General features: G+C 41.5%; 1 protein-coding gene across 5 annotated transcripts in view; it reads right to left on the reverse strand.

Annotated features, from left to right (window-relative positions):
- sipa1l2 (signal induced proliferation associated 1 like 2) overlaps nucleotides 1-16732 on the reverse strand; it is a 581962-nt gene that overhangs the window by 338282 nt on the left and 226948 nt on the right. For all 5 annotated transcript variants that reach the window (XM_068020936.1, XM_068020919.1, XM_068020901.1 and 2 more), the window contains one exon: nucleotides 8498-8686. In XM_068020936.1, the coding sequence (XP_067877037.1) occupies nucleotides 8498-8686 (189 nt within the window). The remainder of the gene's footprint in view (nucleotides 1-8497; nucleotides 8687-16732) is intronic.

Genomic DNA, 16732 nt, shown 5'->3' on the forward strand with positions numbered 1-16732 from the left:
ATCTGTGGAAAGAGAAGCAGAGTTAACGTTTCAGGTCAGGGAGTTCCGATGAAGGGTCACTGACCCGAAACGTTAACTCTGCTTCTCTTTCCACAGATGCTGCCAGACCTGCTGAGCGGTTCCAGCATTTCTTGTTTTTATTATATTTAATACTTAACGCTTTCCTGACCAGTCTCCCACCTTCCATTCTCAGTAAACCTAGCTCCTCCACCCCTCTAATGCTCATATTCCATACTGCACCCAAGTCCCACTCACCCATCACCCTATCTCTTCTTGAACTGCATGGACTCCACTACTCCAGAATCTTTGGGGATCGATAAACCTTGGGCTTCTTTTCTCCACTACCAAGTGTCTACTTAAACCTTGGTCTGCTGCACCCTCTTCCCTGATCCCAACAAATGTGAGGCGCTCGTGGACTTCTTAACAACTAAGATTGAGACCACCTATGCAGCTGCCTCTGCTTCCCCTTGACCACCGCTCTAAACCATCCCAAAGCTTCTCCCTGCCCAACCCTAATCCCACACATTTCTCTAATTTCTTTCCCTATTTCCCTTCAAGCCCTATTTGAACTCATCTGAAGACGTACCTCCTGCTCCCTTGACCATCAGCTGCTGACCACGCAACTTCCCATCCTGGCCTCCATGTTTGCTGATATTATAAATGGCCTCCTTTCAAGTACTGACCCACTTCTCAGAATGCTCACTCTTGACGCCTGTGGCACAATAAACTATTGCCCCATCTTCTTTGGGGCCCTTCTCTTTATTCTTCAATGTCCTTTAACACAATGTCCCAATCCATGCCCATCTTTCCTGCTTTCCATGTTCAAATGTTTCCGATCAGGTTATGGCCCCCACCACAGCAATTAAACAGTCCTAACCAAAATCATAAATGACATCCTCCGTGACTGTGACTTTGGTGCATTTTGTCTCCTCGACCTCCCTGCAGCCCTTGACATTGTTGACCATGCTAGCCTCTAAATGACTCTCCACTGTTGTCCAGGTGACTGGGGCTGTTCCCACTTGGTACCATGCTTACCTATGCAACCATATCCAGCACCTCCAGTAACGGTTTTGGTTCCTGTACGGTTCCTGCAGATTGATCTATCCTTGCACCACTTCTGTCTCATGGCACCATCAACCGCAGCCAGCTTCCACGTGTACATTGACAACACCCAGCTGTGCCTCTCCATCAGCTGTTTCAACCTTCTGTCTTAATGCTGTGATACTGTTGGTTAGACAGCCAGTCCTGCATAACTGAGTGTCTATACAAATAAATATGAGCACAAGTCTGCTCCCGTATTAAGCAAATTTTGATTGTTTTAATTATAAACTTACAACTTTCATTAGCTTTTCCACCAGATCATTTAAGCTGGCATATGCAAGTGTTTTGTCTCTTGTGGATACATTAGGTACACCCTGGGGTCTCAATGGCCACATATATGCCCAGATTTTGTAGTAAAAGTGCTCATCATTATTAAAGTCTAATTCCCACAGCAATAAGGAAATCTACCATCCTTACCTGGTCTGGCCTACATGTGACTCCAGACCCACAGCAATGTGGTTGACTCTTAAAATGCCCTCTGAAATGGCCTAGCAAGCCACTTATTTCAAGGGCAATTAGGGATGGGGCCTAGGGATTAAATGCTGGCCTAGACAGAGATGCCCACATTCAGCAAACTAATTTTTAAAAAACTCTGGCATCTGAGCGTGGAATGTTAAATGTGGAAATTAGGAAGTTGCTGTCTGGTTTGCCCTGCTCCTCCACAAGGGCTGCTACACTTTACAATTGTGCAGTCTAGTTCCTTCAGATTTTAATTCTTGTTGGAAATTTTAAAAGAAAATTAAAACTTTTAAAAATCTTTTCTTCCTCTTTCATCTCCCTCTGAATCCCATCTTTCTTTCCCTTCTGTTATTTTGCTTTCTGTGCATAATTTTATAGAGTTAAATATCTGAATTCACTCTCCTTGGTTTAGACTCTACCAGTAAGTGAGGACTTTTCAATCTCATTAGTTGAAGAGACATGATGTTACTTGCCCTGATATTACAGGTCCCAGCCCTCCTGTTGAGAGCGTTGTGCCAAAATGGATCTCCAATTACCATTACGTCGTCATGCAAAAGCCCTTGCAAAGTCTATGGGTATCTGCAAGCATAATGACCTGTGTGCACCATTTGTTCACCACTGACTGCAAAATCCAGTCAAGCTGCTAAAATTAACACATCTTTGGTGTTCTGACTTAGTGCTTATCCATCAATGAGGCAACAGCGCGAGAACTCCAGGTTGAACACGTTCAAATAGGACAAGCCAGTGATTAAGGAATAGAAGCACTCAGTCACTTGGGTTTTAAGAGCTGAATAGCCAGGCTGGAGAATGATATGGCCTCTGGACAGTAATGTGGACACCCAATTTAAGTTTAGTCATAGTAGAATAGTAAATTTTTGCATGTGATTGGAAGAATAACCAAAAATAAAGTACACTTTATTGATTTTTTTTCTATAACAATGATACATACATAAACCCATACACTTAAGACAAATCTTACAGCTGCTTTCAACCAGACCCGACATTCACGAGTTTCCAGCAGTTTATATCCAAGCTGATGCTCAGATACAGAGAAGGCACCAAAAATCCTTGACCCTTTGCTCTGGACCCCACTGGAGGGTGCAGGATTGAATCACAGGTGCATGCCAGTAAGGCTGGATGTAAGGCTCCTGCTATAGGAACTAGTAAGTGCTGCGCTGGATGGACACATCGGGGGTGGGGGGGAATGGCCTGTTAGTGCTCCCCCATTAATTGGTGCAGGAAACCAAAGCGATTCTCCTCTTTTAGAAATCCAACACAAGCAAGTCATTGAAGGATTCTGCGCACAGTGGTGGATGTCACTTTCACCAGTACAGAAAACATTACCGCTGATTGTTCTTGGCATCCCGATCACTGGGCAGAAGGGAGACATGAGTCAAGCAAATGACCAGCAAGGGGAGGTTACTGCCCACCCCACGTCATGAACCATATTTGGGTCAGGTGGAAAACCCTCCTGCCTGCCTAAGGTGTCTGGTGTCATTCTGCTGGGCAGGACCTGGAGTTTCCCATCTCATCGAGGATCTTATGCCGATTTCTTACACTGGTAGATAACGAGGATTTTTGGGCCTAAGACTTCTACATTTCAAGATGCAGATGGAATCACGTGCAATTTTATATTTAAAAAAAGGACTTCTTAGACATAGGAACGAAGGAGCAGGAGTAGGCCATTCAGCCCATCAAGCCTACTCCGCCATTCAATATGATCATGGCTGATCATGCACTTCAATGCCTTTTTCCCACATTATCCCCATATCCCTTTATGTCATTGGTATTTAGAAATCTGTCAATCTCTGCTTTAAACATACTCAATGACTAAGCTTCCATGGCCCTCTGGGGTACAGAATTCCAAAGATTCACAACCCTCTGAGTAAAGAAATTTCTCCTCATCTCTGTCCTAAGTGGCTTCCCTCTTATTTTGAAATTGTGTTCCCTGGTTCTAGACTCCCCAACCAGGAGAAACGTCTTACCTGCATCTATCCTGTCTACCTCTTTAAATATTTTGTAGGTTTCAATGAGATCACCTCTCATTCTTCGAAACTAGAGAATACAGGCCCTGTTTTCCCAATCTCTCTTCATAGGACAGTCCCGCCATCCTGCAAACAAGACAGAAGTGGCAAAAAGATTCCTGTACTTGAAACTGAAAACCTAGGACTGCACCAGCATCACAAATGTTTGAGAGTCTGATTTCAGACAGAGGCCTGGAAATAATAAATTGTACTTTATCCCATTGAAATGAATGGAAAATTAAATATCATTCTGGAATTTGCCTCATCACTTTTCACATCACTTTTGTTGCTACAAGTTTTAGCTTAACTTTTTTTGACTGTAAAGAACCCATTATTATATTTAGTGTAGGAAATGTGACCAACCACTTCAAAAAAAAACTAAACTTCTTGAACAAAAGTATAATTTTCCCAATGGATAAACTTCCCATGCCCCATTTCTTTACTAAATCTGGCATGCTGTGGACTGTCCCATGGAATCTAACCTCCCTCATAGTCACAGATACTTCCGATAGCTCACTCTCGAATGAATTTAAACCAGAATTACCACTTTTCACACAGGTAGGCAGACTGGTATATGTACATGCTGTCTCCCAGTGCTCCAGCATGTGCAATCATGCTCTCAGTTTCCCCATACAGTAAGGCTGACCTGCATTGAGTGGGAGACATTTCACTGATAGAGGGAGGAAAAGGTCAACAGGATTTGATTTGATTGGTATTTATCTGTTCAGGCACAGTAACAAAAGTATTTTTGTCTTATTCCTAATGATTTTTATACCAATCCGATAACATTCTGCGTGTACAATGATTTTCTTCACTGCGCCTCCCCATCTCAGATGAATCCTTTTGTGAATAAATCATGAACAAGTTATGTTTTCAATGAACCAGTTCTTATAATTGTATGATTATCACTAGAAATTGTACCCATGCAACTGAAATATCATTAAACTACTTTGTAAAGTTTCATATTAGTTTATCCCACTGTGGGCAGGGTTTCTAATAGTAACAGGTCATGCAGCACCTAACACAGAAGGGCACTGTAATTAAGGATGCACATTTAGTTAAAATTAGTAGTAACAGCATTATGCAGTTAATAGTGATAGTGAGAAAATGGATTTAATTTTTATCAAGTTACAGAAATATCCAGCTCAGAACTTCAACAAGTGGAATGCGTGTATTTAATAAAGTTACTATCCACAGTCATAGTTACATCTACTGCTCAAATACAATGCTAGCTGCATCAAAACTGCTCATAGATTTGCCATTCTAATGAAGAAGTTAATTCTGGATAAACAACAATCTCGTGAACTGGAAGAAATGGCATTCTGCCTGCTGTTTGAAAGGTTTGTGGGAAGGCTGTCTGGCAAATCACCTGAACAACAGTCACTTCTCTCTGAAGAAGCTCGGCAAAGATTATGTGTTTCCAATGAAAAAACTCCAGAACAAATATAAACCAACTTTAATCTTTGGATTATGAATTTGTCTCATCACTGTTGGGTGGTTATGTCCCATTAAAAAGCATTGCAATGCCTGCCTACATGTTTTGTACATTTGGCACATCCAATGTTTTCACAAATGTAATTTCTCGCCAATATTAGCATTTAATTGCATTTGATTTTCATGGCTTGTTTGTTTTTGTTGATCTTAGTATATGTAATTAATTAATTTTAAATTCAGGATCGTCTTGGAAAAAGTTCTGTTTTTAGTGTATAAATGTATTACCACCAAGCAAGACTCATGAGCCTCTACAACTTTTAAAAGTTCATCCAGTTTTGGCCAAACCAATCACGTTATGAAAGCAATTTTAAAGTTAAGTTCTCTAAATGATAAATTTAGTATTTTCATGTGCTACGTTATGCTTAAGAAGAAACAGAGTTAAACTTCCTTATTTTAATAAGAGGTGCAGCTGCATAACCTCCTCCTTGAAAAGCGGAAACAGATTGTCCATATCTCATGATATGACAGAATTCTAACATGATGCCCCAGCGCATTGTCACACACAGAATCGTCTTCAGAAAAGCTATGTAACAACATTTCAAACACTTTTCAGTGAGTAAAATTAAATGTTGTACTATCACACCATAAACTTTAAAAAAAACTTCAAATGTAAACAATTGTATAGTCATGTCTTACTTATCCATTTTAATGAGTTCCATTTCAAACCACTGCAAATAGAAAACAAATGTAAAATAATCTAGTGTTCGTTTTAAAACAATGAAGGGCCTTCGGAGACATTGCTTATTGGTCTCAGCCAAGAGTAGACCTGTAAGATTCAGGCCAGGTTCAAGGAAGCAAACTGGTCACCTTTAATAGGAAAATGGAAGTACCTTCTCCCTCCCTGACACATGTTTAACCTGTCGAACCTCTGCATATAACATGAGCTAAAATGGCCAGCTGAACAGCCAGCACTTGGTTGAGAACTGAGAATGCAGAAGCCTGAAAGGCTACACAAGGATTATGAGAGTCGAGGAAGGGGTTTGGAGAAGCGACTTCAGTTTTCCTGCAGTGAAACTGGACTCTTGGCTTTTCAAGTGGGCACTCTGGATCGTGCTTTGCAGCTTTCATCTTGTTCTGAAGCTTGTAAGCATCTCTCCCTATTGCATTGATATATATAGCTGGATAAAGTTCAAAAAATTTCTGTTCAGATGTTTCCATGGAAATCAGGTGGCCAGCACCATATTCATAAAACAGAAAACCAAAAGTCACAGGTATACAACATAAAAATAAATCTACAGCTATCAGATTTTTGTGACATAAACTTATGCACACACCATATTGTAGTTTTTTATTCTAATTTGCAGATTTTCCTTTAATTTGCAATGCGACTTAAAATATTTCGCCTTTCAGTTCCTGGTATGTTTCTTCATGTTAGAGGAATAAATTATATTTTTTAAGCAAGAATAAAACATTTGTTTTTGAACATTTTCTGATGGCTATTGAGTAGAGAATCTCCCTAACTAGACCATCAGAAGGGCAGACTGGTCCATTCGTTTAGGTCTACATTTTCAGTAACCAAGAAATTTTTTTTTTTTAATTGCATTTTTCATTCTTTGAATATATCTGTATTCATAACTAAAGGTTCTGCTTTTGTGCAAGGAACTCATGAATTTCTTTGTTATCAAGACTGAGACCATCCGATCAGCTGCCTCTACCACTTTCTTTCCTTCCCCTAGCCCATTGAGCCAAAATTCCTCAAAGGCACCCCCTGTTCTAGTCCTGAACTGTACCTTTCACTAGTTTCTTTCCTTTCTCCCCTCATGTCATTTCCAAGCTTATCTTGCCCATAAGATCTACTTCCTGCTCTCTCAACCCTATCCTCACTGACCACCCAACTTCCAAACCTGCCTCCCATGTTAGCTGGCATTGTTAACGATTTTCTCTCCTCAGGTTCTGTACCCCTCTCCTTCAAATCTGCGTCACCACCACCTCTCTCAACCCTTCCACTGTTTTTCAATTTTCAGGCTGTTTTCCCGACATCCAGAACTGGATGAATTGATATTTTCTCCAATTAAATATTGGGAAGACTGAAGCCATTGTCTTCTGTCCCTGCTGCAAACTCCGCTCCCTCGCCACTGATTCCATCCCTCTCCCTGCCAATTGTCTGAGGGTGAACCACTGTTCCCACCTCAGTGTCATATTTAACCCCGAGATGAGCTTTCAACCACATATCTGCACTGCCAGTAAGACCGCCTATTTCCACCTCCATAACATTGCCGGTCTTCACCCTGCCTCAACCCTTCTGCTGCTCTCGTCCATGTATTTGTTATTACCAGACTTGACTATTTTAATGCACTCCTGGCCGGCCTCGCATATGCTACCTTCCGCAAATTTGAGGTCATCCAAAACTCAGCTGCCTGTGTCCTAACTCACACTAATCCCATTCACTCATCACCCCGGGCTTGCTGAGCTACACTGGCTCCAGTTAAGCAACGTCTGAATTTTAAAATTCTCATCCTTCTTTTCAAATACCTCCATGGACTAGCCCCTCGCTATCTCTGTAATCACCGCCAGCCCTACAGCCCTCCAAGGTACCTGCACTCCTCAAATTCTGGCTGATTTTAATTGTTCTATCATTGGTGACCGTGTTCTCAGCTACCTAGGCCCTAAGCTCTAGAATCCCCTCCCTAAACCTCTCCACCTCACTTTTCTCCTTATAGCTTAACTAAGCTTTTGGTCATGTATGCTCACATCTCCTTATGTGGCTTGGGTGTCATATTTTGTTTTATAATGTCTCTGTGAAGCCCCTTGGGACGTTTTATTGTGTTAAAGGCACTTATACAAATACAAGTCGTTGTTACTTAATTTTTTCACAAGATCCTTTCAAACTTTATCATACAATTCGTCCAGAATTTCTTGCTTTTCTGGTAACCCTTATTTATACTGTTTGCTTTTGAGTTCTCTGTCAGATATATACAATTAAATAAGTGTGGCTGCTCTAATCATTTATAATAATGCACTAAAACATATAACCATGGCAACATTTCCAAGTGTGAAATTTTATTGGGTGCAATATGTGGGGAAAATATTGAGGCAAGGGTATGCTGAACAAAACAAGAGCCAATTAGAGAGAGAAAGTGAAACTTTTTAAAAAGTTATTTTTAACATTTTCTATAAATCAAATTTCAGGTGCTAGTCATAAGCCTTCAGTTTAGTACTGCATTCTCAGATAATTAACAAGATTACAGTCATAAACATTTTCAAAAGCTCTCAGTGGTTTCCCTTTTCCAACATGCTGTTTTATTGCTAGCTATTTGTTCATTGTTGATGTCCCCACCTGCTTGCTCATTCATAGATTTCCAATCTGTTAATTTTTCCGACATTACATATCAGATTTGTTCCTTTTTTAAGTTAAGATGATATTTGAGCCAATCATGTGCTCCATACACTTGATATAGATACTCAGTGTAAGAACTTACCCCTTGCTCATCTAGTTTCAGCAGTTGCTCCAATACTTTGGGAGAATTTGAAGCTACCCTAAGGCACTGGATGTTCACCTCAGGTATCACATACTCCAGTACCTCCTTCATTGGCAAACCTCGAGCTGTGCCATGTCGAGCTGTGGATGGTACAGCATCTTCCAGCACTGCTCCTCTGAGAGTGGAAAGCTAAAGATGGGGGAGCAGGGGAGGGGAGGGAAAGAAGTGTTTCAAATTAAGAATTAAACCTTTTTTTCACTATACAAGCATCAAATTAATACGTCCTGTTTTGTGAAATTAATACGTGCAATTCACTTAGCAAATTGAAAATTTACATCAATGTTGCATTATCAGCTGATCCAATTTTCTACAGTTAATAGTTTACCAAGGACAAATTAAATTTTTTTTACAAAATAGCTTAGCTTATAATACTAAACTGATACAGTATGGCAAACATAATTCATGCTGAAAACGTATGAGTATGTATTAACATGGTAAATAACCAGCAAACAAACTTTTTCTCACTTTAAAAAAAGACACTAATTGTTAAAAGTCAGAATGAAAATGAATGATGCTGATGTAGAGTGTATTTTGCCTGCGCTGGAGGAGTATTCTCTAGATCCGATTTTTTTGACATTTTCTTCACCTTCTCCCCATCATAACTTTACAGTACAAAAGAAGGACCATCTGCAGACTCATTTTCTGTTGGAACAATCCCATTTATATCTCACTGCTAGGTGCTGTCTGTTGGAGCAATCGCAGACTAATACACTTTAAAAAAAAATTGTTCTTGGAATGTGTCCATCCCTAATTGCCCTTGAGCAGGTGGTGGTGAGCCACCTACAACTGAGTGGCTTGCTAGAGGGCAGTTAAGAGTCAACCACATTGCTGTGGATCTGAAATCACATGTAGGCCAGACTGGGTAAGGACAGCAGATTTCCTCCCCTGAAGGACATTAGGGTTTTTATTTTTACAACAATCGAGTAGTTTTATGATCATTATTAATGAAACTAGCTTTTTGATTAAATAATTGAATTTAAATTCATCCAGTTGTCATGGTGGGATTTGAATTCATGTCTCCAGAGCATTAGTCTGGGCCTCTAGATTACTAGTCCAGTAACATTACCACTAAGCTACCATCACCCATACTGCCCTGTGTTCTCTGCTAGAGCAATCCCAGACTAATCCTAATGCCAGGTGCTCTCTGCTAGAGCAATCTCAGACTAATCCCACTTCCCCGTGCTCTCCCACTATTGTCCAGTATCTTCCTTTATTCCAAATCATTACGTACTCTTCTCTTAAAAGGTGCAATGGTTTCAGCCTCAACAACTCCCTATCAGAAAGCATTCTGTTCTCCAACAGAGCAATGACATTTCTGCTAACTTCTCTCTTCACTCTCTTAGTGGTAGTTTAATACTGATAGTCCCTCTTCACTTACGCCTGCTTCATTATACTTCACAACCATTCTCCCAAACTCATTTCCTCCCCTCCTGGTTGTTCAAGTTATGGATGCTCAGTTGTTGAGTATATTCAAGTCAGAGATTAATAGAGTTTAGTATACTCTCAGAATCGAGGGATATGGGGACAGTATGGAAAGGTGTAGTTGAAGTAGAAGATCAGCGTGATTTATTCCAAATTTTTAAAATTGCTTTCAGCTTCATTTTGGCTTTGTCCTTTACAGGCTCAGCCATTTTTGCTGTTTCATTATTTCAGTGGATAGCTTAAGGAAATTAATGGGGTGTGATTAATGCTTTTAAATGAAAGGGGGAATAGCCATAAAAACAACAGTATAACAGGCAGTAAAAGAGAGGCAATAGGCTGAAAGCAGTCTGAGTATGCAACAGAGCAAAAAGAAAATCAAGAGCAATACAGAGGTGGGAGTTGGGAAGGATGGTTGGAAGAAGACCTAAGAACATGAGAACCTAAGAAATAGGGGCAAGCCCTTCGAGCCTGCCCTGCCATTCAATATAATCATGCTGATCTTGTACTTCAACTACACCTTTCCATACTATCACCATATCCCTTGATTTCGAGAGTATACTAAACTCTATTAATCTCTGACTTGAATATACTCAACAACTGAGCATCCATAACTCTGGAGTAGAGAATTTCAAAACTTCACAACCCTTTGAAGAAACTTCTTCTCTGTCTTAAATGGCTGACCCCTTATTCTAACTCTCCAGCTAGGAAATGTAATAGACTTTGAGCAAGTGAAAAGGGGTGGGGGTGGGGGGCGGGGGGGGGGGGGGGAATAAAAGGAAAGTCTGAGATAGGCAAGAGACATTAAATGACAAAAGGTTTCATGGTACAAAGCCATGTATAGAAAAAAAAAGATGTGTCTGGATGAGGTATAGATGGCAGTATAGCACCCGTCCATCACAAAGTAAAGGGATTAAGAAAGAAACAAGGTGGGGGGAAAACAACCCAGCAATAAAAAAAACATGAAAAAAGGAAAAGTAAATATGTATGCTTCAATGAAATCACTTCTTATTCTTCTAAACTCTATGGAAAATATGGTTAGACTACTCAATCTCTCCAGCATAGGACAATTCTCTCATTCCAGGATCGAACGTCCTCTTTTAAAAAAAAAATGACAAGTCAGCTTTTTGGGATTCAGATTTATATCTTCCCAGTTCATTTAAAAGAAATTGCACAGAAATGCTACACAAGGTCCAGAAGGATTTGCACAGAGGGTGAAAAAAAATCCCAAAACATAAATTTGCATTTATATAGCACCTTTAACATAGTAAAACATCCAAAGGTACTTGATAGACAAAATTTGACACCTAGTCAAAAAGGAGATATTGGGATATATGATCAAAAGCTTGGTCAAAGACGTAGATTTCAAAGACATCTTAAAGGAGGAAATGGAGGAAAAAAGGAGGAGAGGTTTAGGGAGGGAATTACAGAGCATAGGGCCGAAACACCTGAAGGTACGGACACCAATAGTGGAACCATTAAAATTGGGTATGCACAAAAGATCAGAATTGGAGGTATGCAAAGATCTGAAGGTTGAAGGGCTGAAGGAGATTACAGAGAAAGGAAGGGGCAAGGCCTCAGAGGGATTTGAAAACAAGGATGAGAATTTTAAAATTGAAATGTTGCTTAGCCAGGAGCCAATGGATATCAGGGAGCATAGGGATGATGGGTGAATGGGGCTTGGTGCAAATAAGGACACAGGCAGCAGAGTTTTAGATGAGCTCAAGTTTACAGGGGGTAGAATGTGGGAGGCTGGTCAGAGTACTTTGGAATAGTCAAGTCTAGGGTAACAAAGGCTTGGATGAGGGTTCGAGGAGCAGATGAGCTGAGGTAGAGTCAGGAGATGTTATGGAGATGGAAGTAGGTGGTCTTAGTGATGGCGCGTATTTGTGATTGAAAGCTCATCTCGGGGTCAAATATGACACCAAGGCTATGAACATTCTGGTTCAGCCTCAGATAGTTGCCAGGGAGAGAAGAATCGGTTGCTAGGGAACAGAGTTTGTAGTGGGGATCAAAGACAATGGCTTTGGCATTCCCAATATTCAACTGGAGGAAGTTTCTGCTCGTCCAATATTGGATGTCAAACAAGCAGTCTGATAATTTAGCAACAGTGAAAGAGTCAAGAGAGGTGGTGGTGAGGTAGAACTGCATGTTGTCAGCATATATGTGAACACTAACGCTGTGTTTTTGGATCATGTCGCCTAAGTACCATAAGGCTTAGATCGGCTATGGAAAAAGACAAGAAGCAATCTAGAGTAAAAATACTTAATTGGAGGTCGGCCAATTTCAGTGGGTGGAGAATGGACCTGCCCTGGGCAAATGGGAATGAAAGATTGGCAGGCAAAACTGCAATGGAACAATGGGCCGCCTTTAAAAAGATGGTTTGGGTACAGTGGAGGTAGATTCCCACTAGGGGGAAAGGTAGGGGCAACCAAAGCCAAAGCTCCTTGGTTGACAAAAGAGATAGAGAGTAAGATGAAGAAAAAATATAGGGTGTATGACAGATGTCAGGTTGATAATTCAAGTGAGAACCAGGCTGACTATACAAAGTTCAGAAGGCCAGTGAAAAAACAAATAAGAGAGGCAAAGAAAGAGTATTAAAATAAAGCGAATACAAAAGTCTTCTATAGGCATATAAATAGTAAAAGCTAAAAGGAGTGAGGCCGATTAGGGAGCAAAAAAGGGATTTATGCATGGAGGCAGAAAGCATGGCTGAGATACTAAATGAGTACTTTGCATCTATTTTTACCAAGAAAGAAGATTCTACCAAAGCCATAATGAAGGAGGAGATAAATGAGATACTGGGTAAGCTAAAAATTGATAAAACAGGTATTAGAAAGGCTGGCTGTACTTCACGTTTGTAAGTCACCATTACTGGATGGGATGCATCCGAGGATGTTGATGGAAGTAAGAGCAGAAATTGCAGAGGTACTGGCCAGAATTTTCCCCTTTTTTGGTCCCTAATCGCCCCCACCCTTCTCTTAATACCATTTTACTATTGCCAATCCTCCTTAGGTATAGGGTGGTGCCAGAGGACTGGCGAATTGTAAATGTTATACCCTTGTTCAAAAAAGGGTACAAGGATAAATCCAGCAACTACAGGTCAGTCAGTTTCACCTCGGTGGTGGGAATATTTTTAGAAATGATAATCAGGGTCAAAATTAACAGTCATTTTTAGACAAGGGTGGATTAACTATGGAAAGGCAAATAGTGGTTCAATAACTTGATTGAGTTTTTTTGAAGTAACAGAGAGGGCTGATGAACATAATGTGGTGTACATGGACTTCCAAAAGGCATTGCATAATGGTTGGTTGGCATCCTTCCATCTACAAAAGACAATGGCCATGCAGCAAGCAATCCATTTAGGTGGGATGTCTTCTCTTGGTGCACCTTTGCTGATGGCTGTGAAGGCCAATCCTTGATAGGCAGGTTCTGCTACAAGTGCTGCACGTGAAGCTGCCAAGTGACGCTGAGCTGTTTTTGACATTGGCACCTGTTGCCAAGCTGCTGTAGCAGTTGGTCGTCGTGGTAGTGCACACCAGTCCACAGGATGTGTTGCCATTCCCTCTATCAGCTAGTGACTCCCAAGTACGTTAGTCGACATTTAGGGTCTTCATGTCACGCTTGCAAGCATCCTCGAAGCGGAACTTTAAGTGCCCCACTGGTCGTCTGGCCCCAGCTACCTCACCATGCAGAAGGTCCTTGGGTATGCGACCATCTTCCATCCTGTGGACGTGTCCGATCCACCGTAGCCGCCTCCGTTTGATCAGTGCTAATACGCTTGGGAGTTCTGCCGCATTTGTGATTTTGTCTTGGCAGGATATATCCATAATGAGCGCGGACAGCGAATATAGAAATTATTGAGCTTTTCCTGGTAGATGCAAGTCGCCCATGCTACACAGCCATACAGCATGGTGCTGAGAACACAGGCCTTATAAACCAACAGCTTGGTCCTAAGGGTCAGCTTGGTGATATCCAATGTGCTTTTCACGAGTCAGCAAAGGTGGTAGCTGCTTTCCCTATGCGTGTATCGAGCTCTGCATCAAGGGACTGATTGACTGTTGCCATGGACCCAAGGTAGCAGAATTTGTTAACCACTTCCAGTAGGGTGTTATTTAGTGTGATCAGGGGCGGAGATGCAACACCTTGTCCCATGACCACGGTTTTCTTGATGCTTCTAGTCAGGGAAATAAAGTTTGGTAAAGTGCCACATAACAGGCTTGTCAGCAAAGCTGAGGCCCATGGAATGAAAGGGACAGTGGCAGCATGTATACTAAGTTGGCTGAATGACAGGAAACCAAGAATAGTGCTCACTGCTGGCTTTTTGGACTGCAGGAAGGTGGTGCTCCCCAGGGTTCAGTATTAGGACCACTGCTTTTCTTGATATGTATTAATGACTTAGATTTGGGTGTTTTGGCCATGTGGTGAGAGGTTTGGTGGTTCCCACTGTTCAACTCCTACCTGACCGCAGCAAGTGGTTTGGTTTTTACATCAAAACCTGTGTTAAAACTTGTTTTTATTTGTCAAATAAACAGACAGTGACAGATTTACTTGTAGGTTTAAAACAGAAAATCAGTTATTTATTGTTCAATATGCCTTAACCCAAAATTGTTGCAACTGCACCCACTCATACGTTTGCACGCACGCACACACTCTCTCTCAAGAAACAGATAGAGAGGAAAAGGGGTAAGCGATGGTAAGTGGGGGGTTAGATATCCAGGTGGGGAGGGGAGGTGTCACGGTTAACCTGTTGAATTCTCTCAGACGTCAAGTTCTCATTGGTTGCAGGCCTGAGGTGTTCGTAGGTTTCTCTCTTGGTTGCACATTCAGTTGTAGAAAACAGATCACTTCGAATTTACTGCTGTGAAACATAGAAAATAGGAGCAGGAATAGGCCATTCGGCCCTTCAAGCCTGCTCTGTCGTTCATTATGATCATGGCTGATCATCCAACTCAGTAACCTGTTCCCGCTTTCGCCCCCTACCCTTTGATCCCTTTAGACCCAACAGCTATATCTAACTCCTTCTTGAAAACATACAATATTTTGGCCTCAACTGCTTTCTGTGGTAGCGAATTCCACAGGCTCACCACTCTCTGGGTGAAGAAATTTCTCCTCATCTCAGTCCTGAAAGATTTACCCCGTTTCCTTAGACTATGACTCCTGGTTCTGGACTCCCCCATCATCGGGAACATCCTTCCTGCATCTACCCTGTCAAGTTAGAATTTTATAGGTTTCTAGGAGATCCCCCCTCACTCTTCTGAACTCCAGCGAATATAATCCTAACTGACTCAATCTCTCCTCATAAATCAGTCCCACCATCCCAGGAATCAGTCTGGTAAACCTTCGCTGCACTCCCTCTATAGCAAGAACATCCTTCCTCAGATAAGGAGAACAAAACTGCACACAATATTCCAGGTGTGGCCTCACCAAGGCCCTGTATAATTGCAGCAAGACATCCCTGCTTCTGTACTCGAATCCTCTCGCTATGAAGGCCAACATAACGTTTGCCTTTTTTACCGCCTGTTGCACCTGCATGCTTACCTTCAGCAACTGGTGTACAAGAACACCCAGGTCTCGCTGCATATTCCTCTCTCTCAGTTGATAGCCATTCAGATAACAATCAGCCTTCCTGTTTTTGCTACCAAAGTGGATAACCTCATATTTATCCACACTACACTGCATCTGCCACGCATTAGCCCACTCACTCAACTTGTCCAAATCACCATGAAGTCTCTCTGCATCCTCCTCACAACTCACCCATCCACCCAGTTTTGTGTCATCTGCAAATTTGGAGATATTACATTTAGTTCCCTCATCTGAATCATTAATATATATTGTGAATAGCTGGGGACCTAGCACCAATCCTTGCGGTACCCCACTAGTCACTGCCTGCCGTTCGGAAAAAGACCCATTTATCCCTACTCTTTGTTTCCTGTCTGCCAACTAACTTTTTATCCATTGCAATACACTACCCCCAACCACACGGGCTTTAATTTTACATGCTAATCTCTTTCAACTTTGTCGAAAGCCTTCTGAAAGCCTAAATAAACCACATCCACTGCCCCCCCCCCCCCCATCAACTCTACTAGTTACATCCTCGAAGAATTCTAGTAGATTTGTCAAGCATGATTTCCCTTTCGTAAATCCATGCTGACTCTGCCCGATTCTACCACTGTTCTCTAAGTGCTCTGCTATAAAATCTTTGATAATGGACTCTAGAATTTTCCCCACTACCGACGTCAGGCTGACTGGTCTATAATTCCTGCTTTCTCTCTACCTCCCTTTTTAAATAGTGGGGTTACATTAACTACCCTCCAATCTGCAGGAACTGTTTCAGAGTCTATAGAATCTTGGAAGATGACCACCAATGCATCCACTATTTCTAGGGCCACTTCCTTAAAGTACACTGGGATGCAGACCATCAGGCCCTGGGGATTTATCAGCCTTCAATCCCATCAATTTCCCCAACACCATTTCTCTACTAATACTGATTTCTTTCAGTTCCCCTCTCTCTCACTAAGCCCTGTGTTCCCCAACATTTCTGGTATGATATTTGCGTCCTCCTTTGTGAAGACAGAACCAAAATATGCATTTAGTTAGTCAGCCATTTCTTTATTCCCCATTATAAATTCCCGTTTCTGACTGTAAGTTACCTACATTTGTCTTCACCAATCCTCTTCTCTTCACATAGCTACAGAAACTTTTACAGTCAGTTTTTATGTTCCCCGCAAGCTTGCTTTCGTACTCTATTTTCCC

This window comes from Heterodontus francisci, chromosome 3 (genome assembly GCF_036365525.1).
Source record: "Heterodontus francisci isolate sHetFra1 chromosome 3, sHetFra1.hap1, whole genome shotgun sequence".
NCBI lineage: Eukaryota > Metazoa > Chordata > Chondrichthyes > Heterodontiformes > Heterodontidae > Heterodontus > Heterodontus francisci.